This window comes from Wolffia australiana, chromosome 2 (assembly GCF_029677425.1).
Source record: "Wolffia australiana isolate 7733 chromosome 2, ASM2967742v1".
Taxonomy (NCBI): domain Eukaryota; kingdom Viridiplantae; phylum Streptophyta; class Magnoliopsida; order Alismatales; family Araceae; genus Wolffia; species Wolffia australiana.
This window is the reverse complement of record NC_135836.1, coordinates 497,877-515,139: the sequence shown is the minus strand read 5'-3', so window position 1 is coordinate 515,139 and position 17,263 is coordinate 497,877. Positions and strand designations below refer to the sequence as shown.

Here is a 17,263-nt window from a genome sequence, read left to right as displayed (position 1 = left end):
TCTCAGTGGACTGAGGAGCATGCCACTGGGCTCACGTCCGCTCTTGGTTGTCCATCATGCAGTTTCATGTTTGGCGTATGCTAGTGTAGGAAAGCGTCAATGGATGGATAGCAACGATGGAGGAGATGGGACTTCGGGATGAAAATGAATTAATTTTGGGTGAAAGTTTGGAGAGAAACAATATGTTCATGAAAATATATGTGACATGTAAGCCAAACACACATTCTATTTATTTTTAAATATTAATTGATATAATATCTTCATATAATGTATGTGAGATGCTTATAATGACACCCATGAATACATGATATGACTTAGCAAATTATGATGATATCATTATACATACGTGAATAGTCGTAAACATTATATTTTAAAGATTCCTATTTAAAGGATACTTGATAAGTATATCAAAATACCTGATAAGATATCACTATCTACTCATACTCATATCATGAGTATGGTTAATCCCATAGATATTAGTTTAGAGACACTAAGGGCAAGTTGTGGGTGCTCTTTCATAGAAAGGATTCATCGAATTGTTCTGTATGATTTCATGAACTATATTATACCAAATTTGGTAATTATATTGATTCATGTCATGATTGTGTAAGTGATCCTTAGACTTGATATACCAAAGACATTTTGTAGATGGAGAATTATGATTTGACTATGACCTATGAGTTCCTAATCGTGGAACTTCAAGCTGCCTTAGTTTGAATGCAACATGAAATCCACAAAGATGATCGAGTGGTCAAGACGGGACCATCCAGCCTTGGTATAAGAGCAAAGAGTAAAAATAAGATGTTGTGAAGAAGTCCTTGGCCAAGGTATTGGAATACCCTAGAAGAGTTATCTAATGATTAAATAACCAATCAATACTAACTAGGATAATTGATTAGGCTTTAAAAGTTAACCATACCCTAAGACACCTATGAGCATCAAACAGACGAGAGACTACATGTACACAATGATTGTAAGGTTCCATGATAGAGTGACTATTCTTGAGCACGATGCCTTTGAATATTCTAGAACATGAGATGTAGCTTGGTACGGCACATGCTGAAACTCAAAAAATTGCTTGGATTAAATGGATCATTGATTAATTAATATATACATTGATGAACTTAATTTGTTAAGTTGGCCAATAAATGTTATCGGGTCATTAGAGTTATCAACTAAGTTGGTACATGGGCCTAAAGAGTCATATGCAAATGGTCTTTCATGGGTGCACTGAACAAAATTCACTCAATATAGTATTCTTTAGGTGCTTATCCTTATCCCTTTCTACACATAGAGTTCTCTCCCTTTTTGATGTAATTGAAAAGGAGAAACAACAATCATTGATTAATAACAGGGCTCATCAAGATTAAGTAGGATATTTCATGTATTGAGGATTCCAAGGAAACTTGGACACATTAACATGACTCACTTGAGAAGTCAAGAAATTGTGGATCCCATCTATGAAAAGATAACTCAATCATCTGGATTTGTTGTATTATTGAGGTGTGTTACCCATTTTTGTTGTCTCCCATTGTGTGAACATAATGTTCTAGAGAGAAAAACTAAAATAGATGAAGCGATAGAGAAATTAAGTGACTAAATAATAACAGAAAATGGATGCAGAAGAAGGGTAATAGATAAAATTTACTTCCTAGGGTGTTGATGACCTTCTGTTGAGCTCTTAATGCCTATATTCCAATAGTTCTCCACGCCCATACTTCTGCATAATCCTGCAGGCTTCTATAATCTATGCCACATTTGGTGTAAATGTCAAGTTTTGAACTATGGAGAAAGAACTTTTGGAGAGACAAATATTGTCATCAGACGATGTTTTACAAGGCATAAAGTATTCCTCTTAAAGAAAGGTGGAAGACTAATATGGAAAGATTTTTGAGATTGAGGAATTACTTTTCACATAAATGTGGCATAGAGAAAAGTGATAAGCTTGGTGAAAAAAAATAAAATAGTGTGCTTATAAATACTCCACTTAGAAGGGGTGCATACACTCAAATAAAAATTAATGGATTTCTGGGGTTCATTCTTATTAGTTAATTCAGTACGTAATTATTTTTTATGCCCCTTTAAATAATTAAATAAAAAAAATGAACCAAGACAAATGATCATTTATTTTTAAATAAAGTAAACATGGCCCAAAAGATCATTTATCGTTTGCTCCACCAACATATATTTCAAGCATTTTATTTTTTATCGTTTGCTCCAATGTATATGTTGGTGGTTTGAAATTCTTTTGAGTTGTTGTCAATCTATGTTGGCTTCCAAATGTTGGGACAAAAATCGTAGGGGCTGGTCAATTAAGTATTGTAAAAGATTTCTCAAGTACAAACTGATACGACTCAATATCTTTTTAATAGGCATATCTAGTTCCATCTACGAAACTATGGTAGAAGATATGGAGAGTAATTGGAATTTACTCAGGTTAGTGCAAATATCTAATCTTAAACTGGGTATTTTTCATTTCCCTAGATCATACAGTCTCACAATTCCCAATCACCAATCTATGCCACTGTATCTTAGCTCTACGAATAAGGTTAAAATCAAAAATCATAGTAACACAAGTAAAAGCTTCTTTACCCATAGAGGTGTCACCTTCCAGCCTCAGACACCGATCCCTCTTAATACCCATATCAAATCTTCAACTCCTTTTCAACTTGTTCTTTCGCAGTATCTCAATCAATTTATTCTCTTTCTACATCAATCATAATGTACATAACGTGCTATAATTTTATCCTCCCAATATCAATGTAACTCAGCTCACTCTCTTGTTACTCCAATTAAAATTATAAATGTTTTCCCTCTACAAATCTCATGTTCAATATCACATATTTATGTTCCATTATTATCTCTAGGCCGAAATTTATCTCTATCAGTTCTCTTCTACCATTTATCAAATTTTATTGTAAATATCCTACATTATTCCACCCTCTTATAAAGAGTTTCCTTTGATATTCAATCCCTTTATTTCAATATTTTCCTTGAATGCATATGTTACCTATTTGAAAGGGTACCTAAAACTTTGAGATATTATGTAATGATGTCTACTTATCACATTAAATCAAGTTAAAATTCAGCTCTTCATATTGTCATTTAGGCTTGATATATATGTTACTTCATCTCATACTCCTCCTACTGTCACTTAGGCATTGTATCGATTGACTTGATCAGAGTTCCACTTTTGAAGATCTTTAGACCCTAAAAATATTGAATTTTATCTCTTAGAAATTTCTCTCAACTAATCAAATATTAATTACTTGGATGTCTTTCCAATAACATAAGCCATAGAATCAATGATGGTAGGTTTTTATGAATATTCTATTAAGAGGACCGTTTTGTAATACTGAGCTTTATTTATAGATATACCACTTCACACTGTATAACCCAAGATAACTAGTTTAAAGTCATCAGTCTTCGTATCGAACGATTTCTTTCATGAGACAACCTACATGAATTCGTTTAATAAGATATGAAGGTCTCAAAAATATAAATCATTTTCAAGTCAAGATGCCGTGTCTTAATTTTCATGTTTGAGTTACTGCATAATATTTTTCAGTAAGGGGAATATTCTTGGCTTCATGTACGGGTTTACAAATGACAATATTGGAAAAAGTAAGTCACTGTCTTGTGTGTTTCTTCACCTTTCACACACTGCTCCTGTGTTCTCTAAAAGCGTTGTCAAAATCAAATTTTCTTTAAAAGGTTATCAACAATTAAAGGTGGGTAATACTCATCTCGGTGTTGGTGTGCAGGTTATCTTATAATCCTTGAGAGTTTGAAGAAGATCTCTCTGCTTTCTACTGAATCTGCATTTGTTGTGACCAAGCTATTGTAAGGCTTTATTACATATACTTTTTAACAAGATGGAACATAGAGAGGCTTTATTTGCATTAAAAGTGGACACAACTTGGGCAAAGGACATGAAGATCAAAAAAGCTTCAATGAGAGATCCACCTACAGATTGAATAAATCCAAATAAATTTAAGTTAGTTATTGGAAACGTCAAGCAGTTTCTTATTTGAAATAGCATGTTCTTAAATAATCAAATGTTTTTAAATATTTACCAAGAATACCATATTATGTGGAAAATAAAATTTCTCTTTGAAAATCACCATATATGCAAAACAGTTTATGTGATCCTCCTCTGCTTTGACATAATTTTTTTTTCAGATTACATTATAAATAAAAACTATTTGTGTAATATATTCTGCCTTGGGTATAAAGTTTTGTTCATAAGTTTGCAAATTTATAAACATTTCCTGTGAAACTCATACTGAGTGGATAGTAATTTTGTTTTAAAATAATACAATATATGAAATATATTAGTGATATAATTTTCTGTTGAATACTTGGTTATGTTTAAAAGTATCTATCGCACATATAAAGCACTACATGCAAATATCATACTGAAAAGTCTGAAAGAATACTATGCTCAAATTTCTAGTTATATAGATCATTATAATTGACTTCGTTTGAAAAAGAGAGAGATATATGGAGATATATATATATATATATCGAGAGAGAGAGAGATATGTATTTGTATACAGAGAGAGAGAGTGACAGAGAGTGTGAGAGTGTATGTGAGATATATATATATATATATCTATATTTCTATATATAACGATATATAGAGAGAGAGTGAGATGGAGATTGAGAGAAAATTAGAGAGAGATTGTGTGTGAGAGAGTATATATATAAATATATATATATATATACAGAGATAGAGAGTGTGTGTAAGAGAGATATATATACAGATATATATAGAGAGAGTGAGAGAGAGCGATAGAGAGATATATGCAGAGACATATATAGATATATATAGAGAGAGCAATAGAGAGAGAGATATACATATATATATATATACAGTGAGTGAGAGTAAGTGAGAGAGAGTGTGTGTAAGAGAGAGACCAATAGAGAGATATATATACTGAGATATATATAGAGACAGAGAGAGAGAGAGAGTGAGAGAGAGTGTGTGTGTGTGAGAGAGAAACAGATATATATATATATATATATATATATAGAAAAGTGTGTGTGTTTGTGGAAGAGATATAGAGATAGATATATACAGATATATATATATATATAGAGTGTGTGTGACAGTAAGAGAGAGTGAGAGAGAGAAGAGTGTGTGTGAGAGAGTGATAGAGAGATGTAAATACAGAGATATATATATATATATAGTGAGAGAGAGAGATTGTGTGTGTGTGTGAGAGAGCGAACGATGGAGAGTAAGATATACAGATATATATATATATATATATAGATACATATATAGAGAGAGTGTATGAGAGAGAGAAAGAGAGAGAGAGAGTGCGAGAGAGAGTGTGTGTAAGAGAGAGAGCAATAGAGAGATATATAGAGACAGAGAGAGAGCGAGAGCGAGAGAGAGAGATAGTGTCTGTGTGAGAGAGATGGAGAGAGATATATGTAGATATATAATAGAGAGAGTGTATGTGTGTGAGAGAGATAGAAAGAGATATATATAAAGAGAGAGTGTGTGTGAGAGAGATATATATGTAGATATATATATAGATATTTATATCTATATATATCTATATATAATGAATGAGAGAGAGAGTGTGTGTGAGAGAGTTATAGAGAGAGATATATTTAGAGAGATATAAATAGATATATATGTATAGTGTGTGCGAGATATATATATATATATATATTTATCTAGATATATAGAGTGAAAGAGAGAATGTGTGTGAAAGAGAGAGAGATGGAGATTTATTTAGATATACATAGAGAGAGAGTGAGTGAGTGAGAGAGAGATATAGTTATATTTAGAGATATATATATATATATATAGATATGTATATATGGAGAGAGAGAATGTGTGTGAGAGAGATAAATTTAGAGAGATATATAGATATATATAAAAATAAAGAGAGAGTGAGGGAGAGAGAGAAAGACAAAGATAAATTTGGAGAGATATATAGACATATACATATAGAGAGAGTGAGGGAGGGAGAGAGATAGATTTAGATATATATATATCTAAAGAGAGAGAGATTTAGAGTGTGAGTGAGAGAGAGATAGAGAGAGAGAGTGAGTGATTGAGTGAGAGAGAGAGTGAGAGATGGAGAGAGTAATTTCTCTCGACCTCTTCATGTCCATCTCTCTCTCTCTCTCTCTCTCTCTCTTCCCCGTGCGAGAAGTAACCCTCCGACTCCCATCGGTGATGCCAACCTCGTCGAGCAGCCGTTCCTTCGCCGGTGAAAAAGGCTTCCAAGATGATTCCCGCTGGGGGAGGAGGTTTGTTCTGCGATCACTGTTTTTTCTGCCTTCGTTTTCTTTTGAATTTCACTCTTAACTATCTTTGCAGCCCAATTGGATCCGAGGGTAATTGATGAAAGATTCGTCCTCCGTTGAAGAGTTTTGTTTGACTTTGAAAAGAAAGTTTTGAATCATCATTGTCGATGGGTTTCTCGTTTCACCTTGAAAAAAAGAGTTATTTGGATCATCATTTTCTATGGGTTTCTCGTTTCATCTTGAAAAACAGAGTTATTTTGATCACCTTTTTTATGGGCTAGAAATATTTTTTTTCTGAAGCCCCTCTTCGTGCATTGCGTCCGTCTCCCGGCTCATATCCGAAATCTCATTCTGTGTATTCTTACCAAATCAATTTGAGATTTTCTTTGTGATTTATCAAGATTCGGGGTATGCTCCGCGGACAAATTCTCGAGCGAATGTGTATATTTTAGTCGTGCATTAGATGTCCAAACAATTTGACCATGCCAAAGGATGTTCTAAAACATACACTAGTTTTGTGAGGAACTAAAATGAAGTGCGATGTTCTTTTTCTGGTAGTCACATTTCTTTCCCCTGGTTTAATGTTACGCATCAACTTCAAACAACCGTCTACCCTGGTAGGAGGATCAACATAGATGTAAGGTCATCATCATCCTCGTCATCATCATCGTCTTTTTCGTCTTTATCATCATCATCATCATCATCATCATCGCTATCGTCTTCGTCTTCACCGTTGTCGGCATTATCATCATCGTCATCGCTTCCATAATAATCGCTTGTTAGCTTTCTTAGAGTCTCAGAATTTCCTCTTCTCTGAATTCAGGTTCTTCTGATTAAGGTTATCGTGTGCTCTCTCTCTCTCTCGCTATTTATGTATCTGTCTACAATATATCTGTATCTATCTCTTGATCTATATCTATCTATCGATTGATCTATACATCTGCCTATTTATCTATGGATAGATTTATCTCGCCATCCAACACTCGATCCATCTATTTATCTGTCTCACTGATGATGATTGTTTGGATGTTGGTAAAATCAGATCTGGCGATTCCGGGGAAGGCACTCAGGCCAAGGACAGAACCCTGACTGAAGGTGAATCTTGTTGCGATTTTGATTTTATGTCGATTATTCATTTATCATCCGAGAAAATAATGAACTTACCGATTTAGTTGGCCGCTCAATTTTGTTATTGAACTTCATGTTCTTCAGCCAGTGATACTCAGTTCTCTCGTAAAATTGAATTTCTTCACTCCATATTTTTCTGAACTTGTTGTTCTGCAGCGGCGTTCATGTTACTTATCTGCATTCTCGTTTGCTACGAATCCAAGTGTTTTTGTACGTCTGTATTTTTACTAGTACTGATGTACTACCGACAGTACCACTAAGAAACTTTTCCACGGTCGTAGTAATGTACTTCTAAATAGGCATACTAAATTGAATGAAGGAAAATAGAGATATTGGATAATTTCGAGCTCTTATATGCACTGCATCTGCTTGCTGAGCAGTTCGCTCACACCACTAAATTTCATTGCTTCACTTTGGCAGTTAGCGCTCAATCTACGAGCAACGCTTGACGTGAGCCTGCCGAGAGCTAATCAATGGCGGCCACAGTGATCTGCACTTCAGCCCTCCCGTCTCAGGTGAGGGAATTTGCAATCTGAGCTTCTTCTCATTTGGATGGTCTGAATCTGGGGTTCTTATTTTCTCATCTGAGTTTCTTCTTTTTCTCATCGGGTTTGTCTGAATCTGAGTTTCTTTATTTTTTCATCTGGATTGTCTGAATCTGGGTTTCTTTATTTTTTCATCTGGGTTGTCTGAAAGTGGGTTCGTTCTTGATTTGGGCCGCAGCTTGCGTCGGCGAGGAATGGGGGCTTCTGTTCTCCATCAAGAGGATTGCTCTGCAAGCCGGCCAAGAGGATCGTCATTGGCAGGGAGAGGAGAGGGAAGGTGATGGCCATGGAGACTGGCATCCCTCCAGTCATGGGCAAGAGGCAGCTGATGAACCTGCTGCTGCTTGGGTCCATTTCTCTTCCCTCCGCCGGGATGCTTGTTCCTTACTCCACCTTCGCTGCCCCATCCGGGTAACAATCTTCCTCCTTATCATCATCATCATCATCATCATCATCGTTGTCGTCATCAATATTATCATCATCCTTGTCATCATTATCGTCATTATCATTGTCATCATGATTGCCTTTGTTGTGGTTATCATCGTCATCATCATATCATCTTTGTTTTCGTCCTTGTTATCACCACCATCATCAGTATCATCATCATTCCGGAATAATCTATTGCAGCATCTTCTCGTGTAGCTTTCTTGGAGTCTCAGAATTTTCTCTTCTCTAAATTGAGGGTATTCTGATCAATTGCATTGTGTACTCTCTCTCCATTTAATGTATCTGTCTACGTTTCTATCTGTATCTTTCTCTTGATCTATCTATCGATCTATTTATCTATCTATCTATCTATTTGTCTATGGATAGATTTATCTCTCCATCCAACACTCGGGCCGTCTATTTATCTATCTTATTGATGATGATTTCTTGGATGTTGGTGAAATCAGATCTCCGGCCAAGGACGACTCTGGCAACGATATCTCCGCATCGGAGTGGCTTAAGGATCACGGCCCCAACGACAGAACCCTGACTGAGGGATTGAAGGTAAATCTTGTTGCGATTTTGATTTTCTATCGAGTTTTCATTTATCATCCGAGAAAATAATGAATTTTATCGATTTAGTTGGCTGTTCAATTTTGTCATTGAACTTCATGCTCTTCAGCTAGTGATGCTCAGTTCTCTCGTTAAATTGAATTTCTTCACTCCATATTTTTCTAAACTTGTTGTTCTGCAGCGGCGTTCATTTTATTTATCTGGACTCAAATTTTCTCCAAATCCAACTGTTTTTGTTCATTTTAAGTCTGTACTGTCACTAGTACATCAGTACTACCAACAGTACCGGTATTAAGTTTTTAGATGGTTGTAATAATCTAATAGTAAATGAGCATAATAAATTGAACGAGAGAAAATAAATATTGGATCAGTTCTTGCTCTTATTTGTAGGGTTTTCTTCTAGGTATTTTGCACTGTACCTGCTTGCTGAGCATTGTCGCTCACAACACTAAATTTCATTTCATCTACAAGCAACGCTTGTGACATTGACATAGCGTGAAAATCCGGATTAAGAACAAGGCGAGGGTCATGTTTTTTTAATCTTTATCGTTCTATCTAATCACATCCGCATCCACCTGTACTGTTACTTGTACTGACGTACTCCCGATAGTACTCTTTTAAAAAAAAGTAAAAATATTGGGTCTTAACTGCGTTTTTTTATTTTTATTTTCAGTTTTATCTAGTTTCTCCAAAACATTTGCTTTCCTTGCGATTTTCTGCCGAATAGCTGGCAATCTGCGTATTTATACTATTTGGCTGTGAGAGGACAGATGATACGACTTTTGCAGTAGAAAAGTAGTATACCATATGATGATGATATTGATGATATTGATGATATTGGTGATGATGATGCCATGAAGAAGTGTGGTCTTTTTGGTGGAATTTTTCCAGGGTGATCCGACCTACCTCATTGTGGAGAACGACCGGACGCTTGCCACCTATGGACTAAATGCGGTGTGCACTCACATGGGATGCATCGTCCCATGGAATGAGGATGAGGAGCTGTTTATGTGCCCGTGCCATGGTTCGCAATACGACAACGACGGCAGCGTCGTCAGGGGTCCTGCTCCCCTGGTGAGCCAACTTCTTTCTCTTTACTTCATCTCTCTGTCTTCATCTCGCCTTGGATTTCTATCTCTCTAGATGCCTATCTCTAGATTTCTGGAGTGGAAGGCGGTACAATTTAACTGGCATATGCATCCATCCATCCGTCCATGTGTCTGTGCATCAGCCAGTCCATCCCTCCATCCATCCCTCCATCCATTCATCCATCCATCCATCCATCCATCCATCCATCCATCCATTCATCCATCCATCTGTTCCTCTGTCCATGTGTCTGTGCATCGGCCAGTCCATCAGTCCATCCATCCATCCATCCATCCATCCATCTACCCTTATTTGATCCTTACATCTCTTCACACTCTGTGCTTGTGATGTGTAACCAGCCCTTGGCTCTTGTTCATGCCGACATCGACAATGATAAGGTCATCTTTAGGCCATGGGTGGAGACTGACTTCAGAACTGGCGAGGCTCCCTGGTGGGTGTAGGCACTCTACGTCCTCTATTCTCCATCTCTCTCTCTACCTGGCTCTTCAGTATCCTACATATTCAGCTTCTCGTTCTTCTCTCTCTAATGTTGTGATATTTTTATGTATGTACCCATCTTTCATAAACTCTTCTTCAAATTGAAGCAAACTGCTTTGAATGTGATCACTTGTGTCTTAAAAGACGACAAAGTCTTTATGAAATATATCTCATCACTGGGTTGCTCATTTCTGGTACTTCAAGGAGAGGTGTTTCTCATTCAAAGCTTGTGTTAATTGGATAACTGTAATATTGGAAATAAAATCTGAGTGAGTGGTGGAGAAAAGTTCATTGAAATGAAATATGCCTGTTGGTAAATCAAAATTTACTTAGATTATGAAATTTGCAAAGAGATTTATTAGAAGCGAGAAATTGATGAATCAGTAACTTGGTAGGATTTTTGATGTTGGACATGACATGTCTTCTCAAACATAATATCTTGGCATCAGGCAGATTATGATGATGTAAAGCTGAACAGAACTTGAGAACAATAGTTTGTGATAGATTTAATAATTAAATTTGTCTTCTTTCATTTTATATGAGCATTATGAATAAAAAATAAATTTATTTCAAGATTAATTCTTTCTTTATATATTTCAAGATTCATTCTTTCATAATATATTTTTCAGTCATTTTGTTGATGTTTATATGGACAAACCACCCGTAGAAGAAGTGTCTAGAGACCATAAGGCTGGTCTCGTCTAACAGGTCGGTACCACGAGCTACTGTAAATTTGATGGGACTTGGGCATCATTGGATGGAGGTCCATTCTTCATGTAGTTATATTCGTCTGTAGTTATATTCATCCAGATGAGTGTTATTACCAGACATAATAATTGTATATTCTGATCCAAGGCCCATAACTAGTGTGTAAATAACTACTGCTTCCTCTGTGCTTTGACTGATTGTGGCTAGTTCTTGGCTCGTAGACCAAGTTTTCTGAATGAAATATTCTGTCGGCATTTTTTTGTCACTTTGTGTAGTCGGTTGCATAAGCCTTTAACTATGTGCTTAACTTTTCTGGTGAGAAGTTCTTATAAAGAGACTCACAAACTTCTTTGGCTATCCTCTAACCCACAACACATGACATAATAGTTTCAGAGAGAAATGTTGTGATCTCCAAATGCTCATGCTAAGAAAAACATGAATTGTCCTTCATTAATTTAAAACATGTGTTTTTAATTAATTCTAATTAAACTTTTTTTATTCATGCAACAATATCTATAAATTTCCTTATGAGACAAAGTGTGTAATGGTTGAATCCATACAGAATAGATATTTAAATGGTGAAAATTTTCTTTATTTCTATTTTAGGATATTCATATTTTTTGGGAATTAAGTCTAATTTAACGCAATAATACTAGTGAAAAATAGCTCAAACTAATTTAAATATTATTCCAAAGTATTGATTCTAACGTTAGAGAATTTATCTGAATTCTAGAGAAATTTTTGGTTTTTTCTAGTGTGAAAAAATAAAAAAATAAGCTTAAAATACATTTTCCGGCACTTGGCATTGTCAAGTGGTAGTGTGGAGCAACAGAGTGTGGTGGTGGAGAGCAATGGTTGTGTAGGCATGATTGAAATGGTCAATTGGAATGGTTTGGTTTCTAAGTACTTTTGTTAGGTTAGATAGACATATTTCAAAAGATGTTCCAAAAACTGGAAAATCATCCATAAAAATCTCAAGATAATCACCTACCAAAGAAGAAAGGAAGGTATTCATACATCTTTGTACAGTAGCAGGAACATTACATAACTTAAATGACCTACGCTTGAAAGCGAAGGTTCCTTTATAACAAGTAAAAGTAGTCTTTTTTATCTTCAAGATGAATATTAATCTAGTTAAATATTGAATATCCATCAAGAAAACATAAATGATTTTGCCTTAAGCTTATCTAAACTTGATCAATAAAAGGCAAGGGGTCATGATCTTCATTGCTCACAGAATTCAATTTGATGTAGTCAATATAAACTCTCCATTTATTGCCCAATTGTTTCTGTTTTTAATTTCTTTTTTCATTTAGCTCCATGGTCATACCTAATTTCTTAGGCAACATGGAGGCTGGATTAACCCATGAACCATCATCTTTCTTGAGTCAATCTCCTTTAATACCGAGGGTGCATGATCCCATCTTGACCACAAAATCACCTACGCGGACTTGTATCCGATTCAGGACGGTTTGGAATCCCATGAAAAGATACTCATAGGTCATAGTAAAAACACAATTTTCCATCCATAAGGTATCTTTAGTGTATCAGGTCTAAGGAACTATTACACATCTTTGGAATGAATCAACCTAATTGACGCTAGGTATATTACAATTAAGGGATTCATATGGGTCAATTCATTAAACTCTTTCGCCAAAGAGCAACCATTATCTGTCCTCAATGTCTCAGTGCTAATGGCTACGTGTTTGACCATACTCATCATATGAGTGACACTAGACAGAGCTATTCTATCAGGATAGTCGGATGTCCTTCTCTATTATCCTTAGAATAGCAATGTTTAGAACATATGTTAAAATATTAGAACATATTATGATCTCATCATAATTCACTTAGTCATTGCATGTGTTCATGGACCTCATTATAAGCATATCATATGCATTATAATGAATATATTGTATTACTGAATATTTAACGAGAAATGGGATGTGTGATTGGCTTGTAGACCACGTGTATTTCCAACATGGTACTAACATTATTCAACTCCCTTGCTAAGACAATGGACATATCAGTGAAGGTGTTCTCGAACGATTTCTCTGATGGATATTATGTGGTCATCAAGCCAAATCACACCACCATGTCTTATTTAAATGCATTGAATTTAGTATTAAGTTCATTATTATTCTAGTATCATGTTTATAATGAAGTCTATGAATACATGCAATGACCTATTGAATTATGATGAGATCATAATACAATGATAAAAAGTCTTTAAATATGTTGATGGGGGACCATCGCGACTACATCGACACAAGACAAGTTCAACCGCGCCGCGCTGGTTGAGCTGGCGTTTGTGATCCCAGTTTCAAGTACCAGACATAGTTTTTACTCGTAAGTATTGCACTTTATTTCTTTGTATTTTAATCTCCTCAAATGATTCGGATTGTGCCACTATGTTTTGGGCCTTGTCCATTGTTTCTTTCGTCTCTTTGTAATGTACGTTGAAGGGGAATATCATCTCGCGACAGTTTTCCCCCTTTTTTGGCCACTTGGGCATCCTCCCTCCCTATATATAGGGATGGTATGTCCAAGGACGCCTAAGGTTGTCTTTTGAGAATTGAAAGTTTATTTTGAGTTTCTCGTTTTCCTATTCTAGAGAGTAGTGGTTACTTAGATCCAGATCAAAGGAGAACGTGGCCCCTCGTCGGACAAGCCAGATTCACCACGTCGAGACCACTCCGTGGAAGAACTGCCGACGACGAAGCTTATCACTTTGTTCTTTCATAATCTTGAATTCGTTCAAGAACGTAACTTATGCCCAGTTATCTACAACACAAGAGGATCGTCTCTGACATCAAGAACGCATGCTGTGCTCATCTTGGTGTGTCTCGCTCCTATGTCATCAACTCCAATTCACTTCTAGGGTCATCTTCTTCAAGATGGCTCGACCGAGAGTCCCTATTCTTAAGGGTTATTGAACGGTCATGCACTCTTGCATTCGGCCACGCTCACATGTGCAGCCATCCACTGCCATGCACAGTCGCATGCCGCCGTCCTGCATCGCAGCTCGCCACTGCCACACACGCAGCCATCCACCGCTGTGTGCAGCTGCATGATGCCATCCTGCACTGTAGTTCGCCCCCGCCGCACGTGCAGCCGCACGCCGTTGTGCATGCAGCCGCTCGCTACCACATACGCCACATGCCGCTGCCGCACACACCGCACGCGCCGCACGCAGCAACGCTCGACGCACTTCGCTGCCCTCGCTGCGTGCTGTCCGCACGCGTGATGCACACCGCCTGCATGCTCAGCAAGCCGCCTGCCCGCGTTGTAGCCATCTACTCACCCACACAACCGCCTCATCGTGCACAACCCCACTCGTCGTACGCGCCTTTCTCCTATCAGCGCACTTCATGACTCGTCTCTGCACGTAGCTGCTTCCAACTGCCATGATAGTCTGTCGACCGCCCTCACCTACGACAGGTTATGCCGTCGCCCCTTCTTTGCTAGTATTATTACCTTCTTCAGTGCCGTCTTCTGTTATCCGTTTCCTCTGCTGGTTTAAAGTACAACACACAGAATAGCCACTTCCATCCAGGGTTAGAAAATTCTTGTGGTTAAGGATTAGATTACTTGATATCAGGGGTTGTGGATGCCTTTTGAGCCATCGAGCCCTCGCGTCCTAGGTGTTCTAGTGAATTTTAGAGTTCATTGGGAGTTTGATCATGATGATCCCCCCTCGAAGTCAATTTGATGTCGGACGTCGTCGAGGATGTCATCCGGTCGGCACCGGGTATGATGGTTCGGTACTGAGATAGTGGTGTTGGATGTTGACAGTGTCGTTGTTTGATGGATAGATAAACCCTAATAGGTAATGTAACTATGATGCAAATGAATGATGTGTCTTACGTATCGTACTTGCAGGGCCCGACTCGAGGGAGAGTGCCGAACTTTGAGCTCTGAAGAAGTCACCGGGTGACGGTGGCCTCTCGAGCCTCGTCGGAGAAGACAAAGGCGACTACGGCACTGAATAGAATCAGTCCCTAGGGGCTCACACGTAATGGACGGACTCGTGCCGCAGCAGTAAAGATGCTCATGTATCATAGTTTTCTCTCACTAACTCTCTCACCTAACTAGCCCAAGCGCGGTGGAGATGATCGAAAGTATACTACAAAAAGTAATATAATGAGCGACGGGTGAGGACTGTGTACCTCGTTGGCGCATGTCCCGTTATGAAGATTCATCGTCAATTGCGGCAGCTAGTCCAAGCGACGGTGGAGAGGAGCCGAAGAGGCGTCGGCGTGGCTCCATTGGCGTAATGGCGCAGGAGCGGTTGCGGAATTTTGAAGGCGAGGGGTCGAGGGAGAAGCGGCGAAGAGAGAGAGACGGTAGCAGTGGCGTTGCTCTGCTGCGTGGTGATCGACGGCCGTCAATAACCCAACTCAGCACGGCAGCAGATCCGGGTGATAGTTTGGCGATTGAGGGGTCGATTCTGAACGTGGGACAAGAGTCTTCAACTGTGGATACAGACTAGCTAGACAAGTGGTCGCTCCTACTGAGGATCACTTGCGTCCATTGGCAGAGGAGTCAATAGTCGCCTCCAGATCCAAGACGAGTTCACCGTTGTAAGAAGGGACGGAGTTACACCCGTTCGTGGGTGCAATTCAACTGGCTGCTGGCGTGGGTCAACGACCCTCGGGGAGAATCCCATCCACGCTGTTGTAGGGGTCCCACGATGGGATGGCACCCGTACGACAGCGCGGTCGAGCGGTGGCTGGCGTGGATCAGCAACTCATGGGGAGAGCTACGTCCGTGACCGTGCAGAGTCCCAACAACCAAATGCACCCGTTCGAGGGCGCGGGTCAGCCGGTCATGGGCGTAGGTCAACAAACCAAGGAGAGTATCCCGTCCGCGACGGTGCAAGGGACCCACGGCGAGAGTACACCCGTTCGACGGCTCGATCGAGTGGTGGCTGGCGTGGATCAGCAACTCGTGGGGAGGGGTCCATCTGTGACGCTGTAGAGGCCCAACGGCCAGATGCACCCATTCGAGGGCGCGGGTTAGCCGGTCACGGGCGTAGGTCAGCGAGCCGCGGAGAGTATCCCGTCCGCGATGGTGCAAGGGACTCATGGTGGGAGTACACCACCCTAGGCCGCCAGTCAGCCTATCACTGGTGTGGGGTCAACGATCCACTGAGAGATCTTCTGATCCCGTTATCGTGCAGGTTTGGTAGGTAATGACCGATCCACATGAATGCGAGTGTGGACCGCAACTGCACTCGACGGTGTGGGGCTTCATTACAACAAAATAGAAGAGAATAAAAACATAAAAAGGGTAAAGGGAGGGGATCTAAATAACTATGGACTCCTCCCGCACGACGACGAAGACACAAAACACGAGATGAAACTAGCAAATAAGATGAGAAATCAAAATACAACAGATGAGCATAATTCACCTGGATTGTCGACGCCAGGTGTCGTCGTTGGCGCCTTGGCGTGTGTTGGGTTCTACTGGCCTAGATCTGGATGAATAAAACAAAACGATGCGCAGCGGAAGACTTTTGCGAATCGAACGGCATCAACAAAAACATTGAAACGATGTACCCTTTCACGGATCGCATCCGTGATTTCTTCAATCCCAGAGTGAGAGGAGTCGAGCTGCTCATGTGTGCAGCCTCTAGACGTATCCACGCGGTCCTCGGCGCGTCAGATCTCCTCCTTCTCGTTGACAAGCCCCATTCTTTCTCCGTCGGCGTCGTTACGTCGTCCCGATCACATCAGGGATGGAGAGGGAGTGTGGGGAGGGTGGAGAAGAAGGGGAAAGGCCCCTGAACAATTCTGGCCTGGGTGAATTTCGTTCAGGGCCTTCCCCTATTTATACTAAGTGGGTATTTTTCATAAAAATCACCAAAACTTAAGTATATCTTCCAACGTCCAAAAGACCATTTGCGTGTGACCCTCTAGGCCCATGTATTAGTCTAGTTAACGACTCTAGTGGCCCAATAACCTTTATTGGCCTTCCAAATTAATTAACTACATCATCATATAGATTAATTAACTTTGGATCGATTT

The 17,263-nt window shown here is 39.0% G+C and overlaps 1 protein-coding gene across 1 annotated transcript; it reads left to right on the top strand.

The window, feature by feature from the left end:
- The first annotated feature begins 7,312 nt into the window (after positions 1 to 7,312).
- LOC144716465 (cytochrome b6-f complex iron-sulfur subunit 2, chloroplastic-like) lies at positions 7,313 to 10,714 on the top strand. The gene is made up of 6 exons (XM_078591573.1): positions 7,313 to 7,365; positions 7,819 to 7,913; positions 8,122 to 8,354; positions 8,837 to 8,933; positions 9,834 to 10,016; positions 10,388 to 10,714. The coding sequence occupies exons 2-6, from the start codon at positions 7,872 to 7,874 to the stop codon at positions 10,487 to 10,489; spliced, it is 657 nt and encodes a 218-aa protein (XP_078447699.1). The 5' UTR covers positions 7,313 to 7,365; positions 7,819 to 7,871; the 3' UTR covers positions 10,490 to 10,714.
- Positions 10,715 to 17,263: the final 6,549 nt, after the last annotated feature.

What these genes read in the sequence shown, in the direction of transcription:
- LOC144716465 (XM_078591573.1), top strand. Translation starts at nt 7,872, where the DNA reads ATGGCGGCCACAGTGATCTGCACTTCAGCCCTCCCGTCTCAG. An exon ending in ACCTTCGCTGCCCCATCCGG is followed by an intron (nt 8,355 to 8,836) that starts GTAACAATCTTC and finishes TGGTGAAATCAG; the next exon opens with ATCTCCGGCCAAGGACGACT. An exon ending in TCAGGGGTCCTGCTCCCCTG is followed by an intron (nt 10,017 to 10,387) that starts GTGAGCCAACTT and finishes ATGTGTAACCAG; the next exon opens with CCCTTGGCTCTTGTTCATGC.